This window comes from Falco rusticolus, chromosome 3 (genome assembly GCF_015220075.1).
Source record: "Falco rusticolus isolate bFalRus1 chromosome 3, bFalRus1.pri, whole genome shotgun sequence".
NCBI classification, from domain to species: domain Eukaryota; kingdom Metazoa; phylum Chordata; class Aves; order Falconiformes; family Falconidae; genus Falco; species Falco rusticolus.
Window position 1 is genome coordinate 110,802,952 of NC_051189.1, and position 17,619 is coordinate 110,820,570.

The 17,619-nt window shown below is 38.2% G+C and overlaps 1 protein-coding gene across 5 annotated transcripts in view; it reads right to left on the reverse strand.

The window, feature by feature from the left end:
- Positions 1 to 17,619, reverse strand: part of PRDM2 (PR/SET domain 2) — a 73,372-nt gene that overhangs the window by 17,296 nt on the left and 38,457 nt on the right. For 4 of the 5 annotated variants that reach the window (XM_037378901.1, XM_037378898.1, XM_037378899.1 and 1 more), the window contains 2 exons: positions 6,367 to 6,477; positions 522 to 4,893 (listed from right to left, as the gene is read on the reverse strand). In XM_037378901.1, coding sequence (XP_037234798.1) covers positions 522 to 4,893; positions 6,367 to 6,477 — 4,483 coding nt within the window. Of the gene's footprint in view, positions 1 to 521; positions 4,894 to 6,366; positions 6,478 to 9,859; positions 9,919 to 17,619 lie in introns of all 5 variants that reach the window. The other variant, XM_037378902.1, reaches the window with a different exon arrangement.

Here is a 17,619-nt window from a genome sequence, read left to right on the forward strand (position 1 = left end):
AGTATGCACATACATTTTTGAAGTATTTGGTCATGGTTTTTTTTTTTTTTTTTATGATATGCAGAGAATGCTTTTTATTAAAAACCAACAATGCAAGTTATTTTACTGAGTAAAAAATGCAGTCATCATTTTTAGCTTAGTGAATCACCATAAACTAAATCTAGAATGATTTTGGGCCACTGTGTACGTTAGATATCAAATACAAGGTCAGTGTCTCCAATAACATCAAGTTTAACGACGTTAAGTTTATTTGCACTCAGGTACTGACATTTTTTTTCCAGAGTTTTCAATCCAGTTTATAATTAAAGACATTCTCTATACAAACTATGTATTATTTCATGACAACATGACAAAATGCATCAAGTATGTACATCATACCTCAGTGTGATTGAGCTATTTAACCATGTTTTAGGAAATGCAACCTTTTCTTTTTTATTTAAGCATCCGAAACTCAAAAAAGACCAAGAAAATTGGCAAGCAATGTGTTCCTGTGTTGTTTCAACTTCAAATTAAATGCTTACCTGAAATCTTTTAGTTCTTGCTTTGTACTGCTTTCATCTCTTTTGTTTTCTGCTGCCTCTGCATTTGCCGCCTGCTGCAGGCTTCGTGTAATAGGTCCTCCGATCCTCTCTCTAGATTTTACAGTGAATCTGTCTGCCTTTTTCTTACTCGCCACAGCAGATTTACTTGGCAAAACAGCTTTATTATTCCTCTGTATTCTGACGTGCAATTTCCGGGATGCTTTGCTCGAGATTCCAGAGGAACTGTTCTTAGCGACCACCTTAGTTTTTTTCCCATCAACATGGGACATTCTGGACACTCTTACTGGACTAGAGTTCCTCAATGACGAAGACGAATTTGGCTTTTTAGATCGAATAGGAGGTACAAATTTAACGTTTTGTTTTGATCTGAAGGATGCAGAGGGAAGCTGGATTTGTGCAGGTCCTGAGGTTCGCGCTCTTGTCTTGCCCAGGTGCGGCTGCATGCTCTGCATTTTGATTTCTGCATCTGCTGTTCGCCTACGCTGGCTGTTGCCTTTTTCACTGCTTGCAGGTGAAGAACTTGCACTTTTTTTTGAAGAATTCTTTTTAGAGGAAGGAGAGATGGGTTTTTTGGGACAGCTGTATGACGCATGTTTGTTCAAACTTCCAATGTAAGTAAACTCTCTATTACAGTAGGGGCAGATGTGAGAGTCTGACTCGGATGGATTACTCCTCAGTTCTGCCTTCTGCTGGGCAGATTTCTTTTTTTGCAAGATAGCTTTCTGGACAAGCTGGTTTTTCTTTTTCAATGCACTTATTTTTAGTTTATTTGAGGACATTTTGCTCATCTCAACATTGAAATTAAGTCTTTTTGGCTGACCCATTCTTCTGAAGGCATTCTTTGCAGGGCCAGCTATAACAACCATGCCATTCTTAGGCTGCACTGTCTGTTTCAGTGGTACTGGATTTTTTTTAGGCGTGTATCTCTTTTTATCACTGGCAGATGCACAGGCCAGTATGTGTTTGTGCAACTCAGGCATGTTATCAACACTTTTCCCACATTTTGTGCATCGAATGGCAGTTGTAAAAGTCTGTGGAATATTATGGGTAGTGAAGTTTGTTGCAGTAACTCCAATACCCATAGGATTACGATGGTGATACTGAAATGGAGGTGGTTTAAAGCTTGGGTAGTGCTGGTTGAGGCCCATACGAACATCTGGATCTTTAGATTTTACTCCAGAAGCCATTATTTTTATGGTAGTATAAAGCTCTTCGGAGGAATCATTTAGATCTTCATCTTCCTCCTCTTTAGAAGCTTCCAAAGAATCTTCTGGCAGGCTCTGCATGTGCTCCACATTTGCCTTACTGGGGTCAGTAAAATTCTGGGGTCTTAAAGTCCCGCTTTCAAACTCATGATGTGTGCACTCTTTGTCTGGGTGGAGATCCCGCTGATGCTGTTGCAAATTGCACAAAAAAGCAAATTCCTTTTTACAGACCGAGCAAACAAAGATATTTCCTACTCCATGAAGCAGAAAGCGATGTTCTGACAAGTCAGTTTTATCCCTAAAAAGCTGTACACAGAATTCACATTTGAAGGGCCATTCTTCAGCATGAACGGATAAATGCTTCGTTAGGTCTTTAATGGAAAGAAAAGGTGACTCACAGACATTGCACACAAAGCTTTTATTGAATGTTTCCTGCACAACTCCCAATTCACTGGACATATGAGGATCTTCTCTTGCTTTCTGTTGTCCATTTTCAGCTTCTTCCTGTTTTATTACGGGGAGAGTATTTTCAAGATTATCAGCAGAGGAAACAACAGAAGAAACTACAGAAAGAGGAGGTGGAGACGGAGATGAAGAAGATGAAGAGGAGGAGAAAGAGGAGGCAGAGGAGGAGGCAGATGAGGAAGAGAGTGTAGGAGGACCAGGTGAAGCAGCAGAAGGAAGAGGTTCAACAGAAGGAACAGGAGATGGAGAAGGAGAAACTGTAGGTGAAAGAACTGGTAGCGGGGACTGGGTAGTAGTGTTAGAAAGCGGCGATGGACATGAAGACGTGTTAGTGGCACTGACAGAGACATCTGGAATTGATAATGGCATTGTTGGAAGAAGGGGAGGAGGTGACGTCGCAACTGTTAACACAGGCAGGCAGGGCGGTGGGGAAGGAGGATTGGTTGGTGTTAACAAAGGAGGCAGCTGGCACATGGAGGGTACAGCAGATGCCTGTGGAGCAGGAGAAACAGAGGAACTAAGGGGCTGAGTGTCAACAGAAGACGATGCAGATAAGCTGGGATCTGCGTCAGGTTCTGCCTGAGGCTCCAGGGATTTGCTAGGGCTCACACTCCTGTTGCCACCGAGCGTGCTGTCTGTGGCTGCATCCGTTCCATTGTACTCATTCAGCAGAACCTTCTGTAACATGCAAGTTGTTGGCTTCTTCTTTTTAACACCACTACAGGTTGGCTGTATGGAATTTTCTTTGTATTCCCTAATTTCAGCATCACTGCAAGGCTTCTTATGCACACTTAAGTCTAAAACAGATTCCCAGGGAACCTGATTCTTATTTTTGACATCAGACCTTTGTTTCACACCACTAGATAAATCCAGCGGCTGCTGGTTGCACACATTGCCAAAAGTCGGAGCTGCTGTCCAGTCTTTTGATAATTTATAGTCTTCAAAGCAAAGAGGGCTCAAAGTCTCTTTTTCCTCCCTTCCAGTCAAGCTCCAAGCAGGTGAGCTGCTGTGGCTTTCTAACTTTGGCATTTTTGAACTCCGAACATTGTCATTCCATGCAGTTTTTCCCTCACCTGATTTGACAAAGTCTCGAAGTACTGGACTGTGCTGCGGAGAACTGGGAGGAGAACTCGTCCTTCTTTTAAATCTACTGGATCCAGGAGGCAAAATAGGCGAAGATGTAACAGAAGGTCCTAGTTTGGGGATTTCACTTGATGGAGTTATTTTCTTACTGTCCTGTGTCTGAAGAAGCTGTTTTAGTTTTGATGACAAATAAACACCTTTTTCTTTATGAAAAGGTAAGCTTTCTGTTGAAATGCTAAGAGGAAGATTTAAAGAACTAGTCGGAGTTATAGGTTCTGGGTCTATTTCAGTTTTTATTTTTGGTACAAGAGGAGGGCTGGCAGTTCTCCTCTTTTTGGATTCATTGCTCCCACTGCTAGAGGGTTCCTTAGGAGGTTCATTCACATGTGTTTGCGTAACCTTTAAGTTTGGGGAAATCTCCACTGTGACTGGACTGATTATACAATTTAGTCCATATAAATCTGCAGAGTTGGACTCCATCTGAATCACATCGCAATTGCTAGTGCTGCTGTTGGACTGAATTTTACCATCAATGTAATAATTTAAGTTTTCAGAGATATTACTGGAAATATCCATAATATAGACATCATCTACTTCACCTTCCTCTTCTATTTCTGTACTTGCAATATACACACTCTGGACTGGCGGGGCCTGCTCGGTCTGAAGTGGCGGCTCTTCGGTGAAGAATCCTTTTCTTCTGACACCTTTGGGAATAAGATGACGCTCATGAACCCTACGCTGATGCCTCCGCATGTTGGTGTGAGTTCCAAAAACCTTTTTGCAGTATTTGCATGGATGCAACTCTTTGGGTTCCTTATTTTCCTCAGCAAAAGCAGAGTTTGACATTTCTTGGGAAGCCTTCTCAGAATCCAAGATAACAGAGTCTTGCACAAGACCGGAAACGTTCAGGTCATCTTTAAGACCATCATCCACAAGTACTTGGTTATCAGCAACATTATCCAAGTGTTGTGATGACGTTAGTGTTAAGAACGGTTTCCTTTTTGGCCTTGCCTCATGGCGTCGCTCATGCCTTCGCCTGTTAATTTGAGTACCAAAGGCTTTCCCACAATATCGACACCTGAAAGCATGGTTAAGAGTAGATATATGGATGTGCATGTGGCGTTCAAGTCCTTGCTTCGTTGTAAACTTCCTCTCACAATGCCGACAGGGAAACATGAATGCTTCCTGAACATCACCGTTCGATTCACCTCTCGATTTTGGAATTTTCACAACAAGTTTCTTCTTTGGAGAGCTTTCTGGAGATTCTTCTGACGTACTCTTTTGCTCTTCCATAGAGTCTAACTTTTCTTCACATATCAAAGGCATTTCAGCATTTTCTTTAGGCATACTGGTATCCTCTATTTCCTCTTCATCTTCCTCTTCCTCATCCTCCTCCTCATCATCATCATCTAAATCATCTGATGTACAGTTTATTGCGTCTCCTTGTTTGTCTTCAGTTACCATTTGTGGTTCACTGGTAGGACTGGGGATCATCAGCTTTGGAAGTACATCTTGATTTACCATTTCCTGGATCACAGCTGTTTGTTCCAGGGACAGTACAGCAGAAACAGAAGGCGCCTCATCTTCCTCTTTGTGACCTGATACACAAAGTATGAAAAGAAAAACATGAGACATTTTTAACAAACACTTCAAAGTATGCTACACCTTTCTTCTACTTTTTCTTCTAACACAACATATCCAACGTTTATGACCCAACACAGTACCACTACTTGTCACCACCGTGATTCCACGCTGAGAATAAAACTGTATTCAGAAATTTCCTTTCTGAAACTTCAGCAAAATGTAGGCAACTGCCTATAGTTAACAGAGAATCTCTGGATTCAACACTGTGGCCAAGAAACCCAAAACAGCCTGAAAAGTACCAGAACATATCAAGGTAGACCTCAAAACACTTCACAAAACCTCCAAAAAACTTTCACTGACTTTCCTTAGAGCAAGTAAGTGTCAGGAAAGTACTGTAACATGTACTGATACAGTATATAGGAAACCTGTCAAGCAAATTTTGGATTTTGACCATTTCTCCAAATTATAACAATAAAACAATCTGGATTTGTACTGCAATATGTAGCAAGGTGTACCTTGTAGTTGGCACAGTACTTTGAATTCTTTGTATCAGATTTTCTATTAGTTGTTGCCTGAATGGCTGTTTTCTACACTTCTGAATCACAGCCTGCATGCATTTCATTTATTGGTGTCGACAGATTCTTTATTCACACCTCTGCATGCTAGTCTTACCTATCTGCTGTCAGATACATTCACTGCTGAAGAAAATAACCTTGCTGCTAATTCACACTATGGTGCATAAGCAGTTACATGTATAGAGCAAGAAGTTCCTCCCCATTCCCTAGCTGGGGCTTAAGACGCCTGGAACGGTGGTGCACGTGTTGTGCAAGCAGAAGGGACAACAGAGTGAAGGAATGGAAAAGTTACGGGTCAAAAGAAGTTCAAGAAAAGAAGCTTGAAAGAAATCAGTACCTATACAGACCTTTAAACACCATCGTTACACAGCAGTGGCAAGTTTTAAGTTCTTGTAAAACATCAAAAAACCCTATACATTTAAAACACCTTTCAGGCATTTTTACATATATACTATGAAAAAAACAATTTTGAAATCAATTTGTAAACAACTTTTGCGGATAATCTTTAGGACAAACAGCACGCTTAGCAAGTCAGTGCATTAATACTGTATTTCTTGCCCTTGACACTAACTTCTATTAAATAAGTATAAATAATGACTGTGTAACTAAGCTCCAAAGACATTATTTTATCATAAGGACTTTTCTCTACTATTCTGTTCTAAAGAGTTTGGATTTATGTCTAAATTTTTACAGCACATTAGTTTTTCCCTGTTGTCAGAGTTACATGTTTAATGGCATATTTCTGATATCCCAGTTCCTTACTAACAAAAAAGTTTGGGAAAACAATATAAATGTGTTCACTTTGCTATACTAACACAACATGCTGACATATAAAACATGACAACAAGTGTCCTTTGATTCAAAAAGGATAGTTAGGGGGAAAAAAAAAAAAAAAGATACTGGAGAACTCACCCTCTTTAGAATCCCTCATATCTGCAGAAGTAGAATCCAAATCAGCCTTTTTCTGTTTTGTATCCGCTGCCTTCTTTCCCTTGTTTTTACCTTCCTGAGTCTTTTTCTTTCCTGGAGAAGAAAAACACACCAGTATTTATTATTCCTGTTCAACAATTTTTATTTTTCATATCTGAGTGGCAGAATTAAAACACTCAACTTTGGAATACACCACACGCTTCTGTAGAAAGCCTATTTTCCTGAGAAATACAAATGACAGATCAGTAAGAAGGACAGCATTCAGATAAAGCAGTAAGTCCTTAAGAGTCCAGAAGAAATTAAAAGTAAAGACAACAACGAGTTTCTAAAAACTTAAGATTCCAGAATATTTTACTCACTTTCAAAGCAAGAATAGACTATAACAGAAACATATTGCCCAGCGTTAACCAGCTCACATCATAGTTACCCAATACCTTCACATGGCTATTAAATTACTGTATCTCATACAAGTATACAGAAAATATGAAATTTCTTCATATACTATTAATCCTTAAAGGTAATTGGAAGACCTTATGAAGTAGAAAACCACAGAGGTCGCTCTTACTTGAACATTCTGAGTAATGACTTGAAGAGAGTTATAATAAAAGCAGTGAAGTAATATCATCATGAGAAGACTAAAAGCAGCATGATCTTGACCAACAAGGCAAAGACAGTAAAACCAAATTAGATGGAACTGGGTAACAGTAAAATATAAGGGATTTCACTGTGTCCACTGATACAAACAAGTTTCCTAACTCCTTCTGTTAGCAAAATTAAGAAGCATTTATTATTTAAACAGGATGATGAACACAATGAAGATTAGGGCAAAATGACATTATGCAAAGACCTGATCAGTGACGCAAGATGTAAAGACTTGAAAATTTTATTTACCAATGTGCTACAAAATTATACTGCTAATTTTTTCCATTAATCTTAAAGATTCAGCGTGCATTAACACATGAAACTTTTAAAGTCTTCCAATTAAACTAATTGCAAACACCGTATTCTCCATAGAGATGGTTATTTTCCATGTAACGCAGTGGCTGAGACACCAGTCTCTTCTGAACCTTCACACTTCTACACACCACCGCTTTGGAACAAGCACTGTCCAGAAGCAGCAATCCAAATTCCTCCTTTGCTCCCTTTAACACACAAAATACTACTTTTTAAACACACTGACCCTTCCCTCTCATCCAAAGTGTGCATCGTAGCCCTAAGTCAGTTTCTTATTTAGAAGCACATTCTTCCAACTCACAATCCTGTCAACAAGTTCCTCCTTTTTTTCCTCAAAAATATTTTTCACATCTTCAGCCAAGAAATTGAAATGCCTTTTTAAAAAAATGTTCCTCTATTCAAACTGAAAATTTCCAAGTATGCACCCCTTCCAACAGACCAGACACAGGTCAGCTTTAAAAAGAAATGCTTGGTTTTATTTGAACATTCTATTCTAGCTAAATAATTATCTGTATTTCTTCTCAAGCAGCTCAGATTTCACAGGCTCCCCCCACATTCCAGTCTGTTTCAGTTTTATGTATTTAATTATCCTTTTTTTATTTTCTTACTCCAACTCAACAGGTTTTAGTCTGAGAATGAATTTTTGTCACCGCTGAAAACACACATGCACCCTTTCCAAAAGTGATCCAGCAATTATCTCTTAATATCTTCAAATACTGTAACAATCCCTGCATCTAAACTTGTCATAATGAAACGGCACTAGTTTATTTGACAATACAATATTCAATTGTATTTTATAGGAAATACCTGCGGGTTCTCAGAAGATTTAGCCTATATTTTAGGTGTTCACACAGGCGTAAGTTTAAAGCACATCTTTACCTGACAGGCTACTGAATGTCTGGTTTTTACATGATTTTTTGTTATCAGCACCTCTAATGTTTGTAATTACATCCGGTAGTACCAAGATCTAAGTATGAAGGATTTCAAGTAAGTTTCCAGAAGTATCTGCCATGTCACCTGAAATCACTCTCGAAACGTACGGTAACACAATCAACAAACAGTTGCATTATTAGGTAAAAGTTCTAAATGTAAAATTTCAATAGATCCCAGAGAATCAAACACACATCACAACAGCAGCAACATAACAAAACTTAATTGCTGGAACCCTTTGAGAACCATCAACTTTTTTGCAGATGGCTTATCATTTGAAGACCATCATCAGTATCTTGACTTAAATGACACAGTTCTAGATTCATCTCCCATCTCTACAGGTGAGACTGGAAACAAGAAGGAAAAGACTGATCCACAGGCCCCTCGCATCGATGCCAAACTTGGCCACAGTTAGGGACAGTACTTTACTATATGATACAGCATATGATGGTATGGTAGATGAAGTCACCAGGCAATTCTACACCTAATTCTACAGCAGCACTTAATTTCAGCATAATGCAGGTTACTGTAAAAGCCTTCAAACCAAGACCCAATTAATTCTTTCTTATAAAAGACTAGAAATATATCCTGCTCTTAAAAGTGTGAGGTCAAGTATGTACAAGCAACAACAAAAATCACTTGTAAGTGCTAAAGCTTGCGTAGGTTTTCCAGGTGTCATCCATTTACAGAATATAAATTTTCTAGTACCTCAAATCCAATTATAACCTTGGAAATCACTAGAATAGCATGATTTGTATGCAAAACTGAGTTACTTAAGTCACGTACATCCTTATGTTATTGATGGAAAGAACATCATTTGCAAGTTCTGCCAAACTCCTAAATAAGATTTTTTAAAAAATGCAACATGCTCACAATGCAACCTGCTCACTGATACAGCTGGATGTGTTTAAAGTTCTTTGCCTATAAGTATAAACATATTTGAAGAGAAGATTCATCTAGCACCTACTTGCCCTTACTCAGAACAGCGAGCAAAACCACTTGCGTACATATGTAATTTTAGATCCATCAGATCAATTGCTGACACACATCAACTAGAGACACAAACCAATTTTTGATGTTTTCCTTTTACCAGCTTTTGTTTGTTCATTTTCTAGGTTGTAGCTTTCTTTGTAAAGTTTAAAAGAATCCTCTGTGCTCAAGTATGGCAACAACTGCCCCAGATGCATCCATTTCAGGGCCCTGAAAGCTCAATAGCAGATGCCCAGGAAGAGAAACCAAGAAAAAAGTGATACTTTATTGGTAAGCTCTCCCAGCTTTCATGCAGCTAGAGTTCAGGAACTTCTGAAGATATTCAATAGCTTTGGACAGACTTTCCTCCACGAGTTCTCAAAGTGTTTTTTAAATCCATGTAAACCTGAAGGATTTGCATCATTTCTTCCTGCAGATTTTCAATGAAAAATGCAACCTACTATTCTGATATAAAGGATATTAATGAGTATCTCAAGGTCTGTCCCTTCGTTTTCTTACAGTTTAAGATGTCAAGATGTAACAGAAGCCTGGAGGAGGGGGGAAATGCCTCAGAATGCAGAACCTGGTGGAAGCCTGAGTATAAGTACACATGTGCACTTACCATCAGGTTCCTGAAGGGTCCTACATGGCTGGTACTGCCAGCTGGATCCTCCACTTGGTCTAAACAAGAAAGATACAGGAATGAAACACAGGGAAAGTGAAATGGAAACAATGACAAAAGAATAAATGAAGGGCAGAACTTAATATATGTGTACGTACGTTAAAAGAATTGCAAAAGACAGATGCAAAGGAAAATGAATGAAAGAGACAGAAAGTAGCTACTTGTCTATAGTGACAAAGATCAAGAGAGGAATGTATCAAAATTTCTCTTGCAACTTAGTTTTTAAATATGGTTCCTTTTCTTCCCTTTTCCTTCACTTATGCTGTATAGACCGGCACAAGCATTATCTGCCTTTACACCTTTACAATACCTGTATATTTACCATAAACATCGCAACAGGCACAGGAGATCTTGTGCTACTGCCAATGTCCAGATAATCAGTAGTCCCACTTATTTCAGAGGAGTTCAGATGACAACAGAGTAAGAATTTAAAAAGGGAGAAATAATCTTTATTTGCCTATACTTCATTTTATTGATCTAACCAAGACTTCTCAGAACAACCTACAGTTATCTGTGCTCGTATTTTTGCTGTTTACCAAAATACTAATGGAACTGTAAAACCAGTGAGTTATTTCTGGTGGGGTGGGATAAGGATACTCAGGCGCCAGAAGGGAAGAAGTTAATCACAGTCTTTCCATACAGTCAGAGCTGAATTCTATGATTAAATATTGCTAATACTGTACAAGATGCTATGATCTTCAATAACCTTTAAGTGCCAAACGTTCACTGTTAAGATCACAAAATCAGAAGGACACTCACATTTTATCTCAAACACTGTCTCGATCACTTATGAGAAATGTGAAAGATAGACATCTGCCTCCCCAAAAATCTTGGGTTAATAAGGAAAAAAAATTACTGGTATGAGTTTCCAGTATTCCTTTGATATCTGTAGCCAGCAACTACCGCTGCTCGGTAACAACCTATCTACCCTGTACCCCACCTGTGCTGTTGCTTAAGAGCACCACAGACACCTGCCTAAAGCTCAAGTCTCCTGGGTACAGCTGAAGGGAAAAGGTCAAATTTGCATGTCGTACCCTGATGGACAGCAACCACGCAGTTTCATGATGCGAATTACAGTGTCATAATACAAACCCACCAGTCAAATCCCTCGGGGACTGGCTCAGATCAAAGAAAGTCTGCATCAATCCCACACCATAGTTGCCACTGTTCTATAAATCAACTTCAGATTATTTGGGTTTCTTCTCAAAAAAAAAAAAAAAGTATTTCTACATTTGACATTCTCTCATTGGAGAGAATGAAATAAACATTAAGTGTACACACAAGCTAAAAAAATCCTTACAGAAAATTCAGCCAAAGACAACTGTATGACCATTTCCACATTATTTTGATTAATGCATTCTAAAACAGTGATGCAACTTGATTTTTAGTTTGAGCAACGGTCTGCTGTGCACCAGAATTCCTCTGTTCCTGTATCCAGAATACTGGTAGATACCATGTTTTCAAAGTAAATTCCTTAAACCTTCAAGCATCTGTGAAAATCAGACTTGTAGTTTGTTGTGGAAGACAGGCTATTAAAAAAAACAAAGCCTTTAACACAAAAAAAATACCCTACCCAAAATAACAGTATAAAATGCTCCAAAAAATTAAATCCAAATTGTGTTGGCTAGAAGAGCATGAAAAAATGCAGAAACATGTTGCAGTGACTTCTTAAGAATCTTGTCCCACTATGACTGTCAGAGCATATAAATACTGAAGACCTTAGATGTCTAATAAACCGAACTGATTAAACAGTAAAGTAACTAAGCACTAAAAAATAAAAAAAGTGAAATCAAAATGACCATTATAAACATATGAATACTAAGGCTGTTCTTTTATCATATTTTCTTCCATTAGCATTTAAGTGTCTTCATTTTGCTTTTGGGTTTTTTTAATTCTACCATTAGCCACAGTCCATTACATAGTGAAATCTTGTTTACAAAACCTTTCAATTATTATCTACCAGCACCTGCTCAGACAGATTATAAACTACTTGGGCTAAACAAATAGCAACATACCTGTGTGTTAGGGGCAGCTGACAGTCACTGAGAACAGCTAAGAACTCTTCAACATTTTGGGAAAGCTGGTAAGTATGACATGCCCTATATATATAATGTGTGTGTGTGTATATATATATATATGTGTGTGTGTGTTTGAGAAGTAGTTGTATAATCATGGGGATTACAGAAATTTGCTGAAAACATGATCTCAAACCCACAGGGTTATGCACATATTTTATTTAAAGGTCTAAGCCAATAGCCACATTTCAAAGTATATACTACAGGTTCATTGCACAGTTAATTCATTCATTTTTCAAGAGGGGCCGCATCTTACGCACTGTGGACTTACACCTCCATCATATTACTGCATCAAGGAATATTTGACTCTCAGCATCCCCCATCTCATAGCTTATGACAAATTAAAACATTTTTTAAATTGCTGTCCAAAGTTTTAATTGTAGGATAGGTGAGGTTATTCCACTACATTGTTCAAAACATCACACTGCAAGTTGTTGGAGAAAAGAGGAAGTGAGAGTAAAACCAGCAAGGGTAAGTCACAAAGCTAGTAAGTATTAGGCTAGGAATAGAAAAGATTACAGCCTTGAAAGAAAAAACATAATTTCTGCTTTATTAAAATGAAGTTACTTAAATATCCTAACATCAGCTTCCAGTATTTCTTACATAATGCTATCGTTAATGCAACAATATCCCAAAGTTCCTTTTGACTACTTGCATTTAAATATTGCTTTGAAACTTGATTAGAGCAAGCTTAGCCAAAAACCTCTGAAGCGTACTTCTGAACACACACATACATTATTACCTGGGGAGGGAACATTTCTGAACTCAAAAGCTTCCAACTTAAAACAAAATTTGAAATCACTGCCTACCAAATGCTTTGGGGAAAAATGCTCTTGTACTGGCAACAAAAATGACTGCAGAACCCAACAGGATGCCTCCCAAGGCCCAAAGACTCAGATATTCAAGTGCTGCCACAGAGCAGCCTTGGTGGTGTATGTATTCTTCCCCCCCCCCCCCCCCCACTCACTGAATTGGTATGAATTAATGAAATAAAAGCTTTTTCTGGCTTGTTACGTAAGATACGCTATACTGGGACAATTTCCCAGTTTGTCTACAAATATGCATCCCACTTGCTGGCGTGCATGCACACATAAAACCCTTTCGAACACCCTGACAGAATTCCTCCCCTAGGTGGGAAGGTACTGATCTCTCAGATTCAAAAGCAGACTAAGTACAACAACATTAACTGACTTGTCCATTTTCAAGACTAAATCTTTCTAACACTAAGAATTAAAAAAAATATGTAAAAAGGATGCAAATACAGCACATTTTTATTCATATTCCAGCAATTCAAAGGGTGAAATTCAAGCCACAGAAGACAGAGATCAATCTTGGAAACAAACATCTCATTAAAGGGGATGTCAATTAAATCTGAATGGCTACATACACAGTATCACTAAAAGGCCTATTTCAACAATGCTGTCAAGTATGTACGAAAATACTGCAGAAAAAAGGCAAAATTTAAATATATTTATTACTCTGCTTTCCTCAATCTATCATTACTCTAAGTAATCACTGGGGCATTTTTCTTGCCATACCATTACAAGGTTATCAGATACAACTTGTTTACGTAGGCATAGTTTTAGGTATTATTAAGCAAGTGAAACACTAACGCTGATGTGAGATGTTTTGCAGCACACAAAAATTATCAAAACGGAACTTTCAACTTCTGAATCCTGAGACCCACATGAATAATTTAGAGCTACAGAAGATCTTGGTTCTGTATTATCAATCTGCCCAAACTTAATATATTAATTTTAAAGGTGGAGAGGCATAACACATATAGCTATATACTTTGAAAAATACTGGAAAAATCTTGGAAGTTATCTACAGCCAAAGTCGCATCCATGTACTACAAACCTGGACGTTCAGCCTATGCTGGCTTCACCATTCTCTGCTGGACTGCTTCATCCCACAGCTGGAGGCTCGTATTATCTCTTAGGCCTCGGGCTTAACACAACCCCTCCGCTGTTCTTAGGACAAAGACTTGGCAGGGCACTGCACCTGAACTGCTCACGATGCCCGTGTAATTGAAACACCAGGGGCTGACCACCCTTGTCTGAGTTCAGCCCTCCACGTCCTTCCCTTGCAGGCTGGCAGGAGAGGCAGAAGTAGCGCATGGACATAGCCTGTCCTGCAACAGGTTCACGTGTGGCAAATGACACTGAAGGTCTCCCGGAGGGATCTTTCAAAAAGCAAAAGTTATAGAAGCAAGGTCTCTGAAAAATAAACTGCAGGCCCCATGGTTTTAGATAATGTATCTTCCCTCACTGTAATTCAAAACTCAACGACCAGTACTACTACCACTGTTTGAAGACCACAAATAGCAGCAGCAGAGATAAAACAGCTGCTCGACATCAAGAACAAAAGCAAATACAGTGCGCAAATGTTCTTCTGTAATTTTCTCCAGCAGAACTTACATCTCTTTGTCCTTAAAAAGACACTTTCAAACTTACATGGCAGAAGCAGAAGAAAGAAGAACAGAATAAGCATGGAAGACAAACTTCACAGTAATTTATTAATACCAAACTGCCTGTTGTATAAACATATTGCTACACATTAACCATCACTTGCTACAAATAGTAGCATTTTAATCACTGTATTTTCCAACCAAGAGTTGCAGTAAAATCTCACCTTGGGGAGATATTTCAGTACACCTGAAGCCAAACACATGTACACCTAACTGCATATGTGCATTAAATGTTTGCACCAAGCACTAAACATCCATTTTGCACAAAAGAAATAGAGCAATGCATTTGCAGAGACTGTTAAGATGACATTTGCGTAACAGACGAACTTGTTGCCATGGAAAGTGTAAGAAAAATCTGAGCTGGGCTATTTAAAACACCCATTTCTGCAAATGTTTGGCAAAGTCTCCGCTTTAATGATAGCGCTGAAGATCACGTTACTATATCCCACCACAAACTTTTTAAATTATATAATAATCAGGACAAGAAAAGTTAGCATGGCATCACAGGATATGCCATGCCAACACAAAGAAATGATGCAACAGTTTGCAAGAAGCATGCAGCCAGAAAAGCTTAGCTGATGCTATTCACAAAATGCAGGTAAGCAGATGAAAAATAAATAAAAAATATTTAGGCTGAAAAATCCTACAAGCAGAAAGCCTATCTTAAATGTATGGTATTACACCAGTCCACAAAAATTGAAACGGGAATTGTCTCCAGTCTTCTTCATATAATCTAGTTTACAAAACATGAAGTATGTACCGTCACCCTCTGTAGCAGAGAGAGAAGCAAAAAGTAGTTTATATTATCTGTTTGCAGTAGTGTACCATCCACATCTGCAGCACCTCATTCAAGTCCTTATTATGTTATGCCTTCTGACTACTAGGAGTATAAATCATAGGAAGTCTTAAGTTTATAGACTAGAATACTTACTCATCCATAATGACTTGAGTAGTACAGAATGTCACTTAACAATTACAAAAGTATGGCAAACCAATATCCACAGGGTTTAATTCTATGCAATTTTAATTTAAAAATTTAGCATAGCACCACACAATGTGATGAAACAATTAAGTGTAAATAATTAAACACAGAGCTTTTATCTTCTCAAAAATTAAGTATTCTTTCTGCCCCTATGCCAGTATTTCTAAACTTAAAATAGCAGGTATGGAGTACACAAATACACAGATTTGCTCTAGAATTTCTCAATTACTCAATGCAGTTGTGTATTTCTACCTCCTACCCTCCCTAATAAACACAACCTCCCACCATTCACTACAAATTCCTAGCAAGTTACTTGTTAGCTAACCACAGCTACCACAGACACAGCCAACCCACTACATAAAATATAATAAACACTCTTCTCTGTAGTTATATTCCATTAGCTTCTATTTTGCTAAGTATTAAAACAAAAGAAGCAGCAAAAGAAATAACTGCTGGCAAACAGATTTTCCAGAAATAACCTGTGTTCTCTATGCTTAGCCAGTTTTTATATACCACTCAGTTAAAAATAGAGCATCCAAATTTTGTATGTAAATACAGAGAATTAGTCAAAATTTAAATCTCCACCTTTAACGAAGATGAACTTTTACTTGAATGCAGGAAATGCTGCTTTTACATTCACTGTTGCTCTCCCTGAAATGTTTTTCTGACCCTGAAATGATGCTGCACTCAGATAATTAAGGAATAACATTAATTTTGACAGCATCATTTTCAAGAAAATGCAAAAGTAAGGCCTCATGTGACTACTTGTACCACAAAGTCTAAAATTATCACTATTAGGTCAATCTGTCTTTATATGTAATAAATAACGCAAATATTTTTCATGACCTTATTTGGATCACTAAACATTTGAGAAGATTAAATCAAAAATATCCAGGTTCTTTAGCTAAGTTATTTTTAAAAGTAACTACTTAGCACTTTACCTGCTGTTTTATTCTGCTGTTTGACAAACTGGAGATGTTCAAATTCAACAGTGACCATACCAATATGTGACATTTTAGGAAAGAAAACAAAAACGCCAAAAGGATTGCTGAGTCCACATGCCGACCCAAAAGCTAATCCAATTAGCCCTTCATACACTGCTGATAAAGGCCATGTTCTGTTATCAAGAGTAATTTTGCTCTACTGTGCCAAACAGAACTCTCAAAAGGTTAGTGAAAAGCTGCAATTGCACGGAAGACCAAAACCACACAGTTTCCCCAAACATTTGCCCAGTAATGGGCTATGGCTTTACTTGGAGAATGCAGCTGTACCAAGGCTACAATTCCCAGGAAACAGGACTGCCTTTGTATTTAGCCGGAGCACTGGGATTACTGTAACAGGAGTCTCTAACGCTGAGGAAACAAGAGCAAAGCCTCTCACAGATGTAGGATCCAGACAGTGCTGCTACCACCAGATTAAATATCCTGTGTATGAAGTTAAACTCCTTGGAATTGCTACAAGGTCACACTCAACATTTTTTGTTTACGTCCACTCAAATCTGACCTGTTACTCATTTTTACCCAACTGAATCCTTTTGTTCACCATACCTACAACGCGTCACTTGTCAGAAATTTTTCTCCCACAAAACAGTAAAGTATTCTCAGTAAAATTATGCCCTTCTGTTTTGTAACGTATTTCATCCCGCTCCTTGGTATACATTTCCAATTTTCTTTCCTTTAACCTTCTTATTCTCCCATTTTTCTTCAGTACAACTCGCAGAGTTAACCTTTACTTTGGGGGATTCAGTAGCGAAAAACACATACGGCACACATTTTTGTTAATGAAAAGTTTTTTCTAATATTACCAGCAGCAATCCAAGATATATACAATAGGCTAGTATCTTGCATTTCAAAAAGGGAAAATTACTTTGGAAAACATATTCAGTAGTATTTCCCCTAGCGTACTGCCCTCCTTTTTGCATCACACTCCAAAGTGCCAAGATATCAGTTTTGCCATGTAATGCAAGCTTGCCTTAAACACTATTTCTTTTTTCTGTAGTTTTAAAGACTATTATTTACTGCAAGCATAGCATTACTAACTTCCCTGAACTTTCTGTTCAGACACTAAGAACAGAGATGTGAAAACAGTATGTCAAACTACATGCACTCCCATACAAATATTGTACAAGGATAACACCACGATTAACAACTGAAGCAGGGATGACAAAACCAGA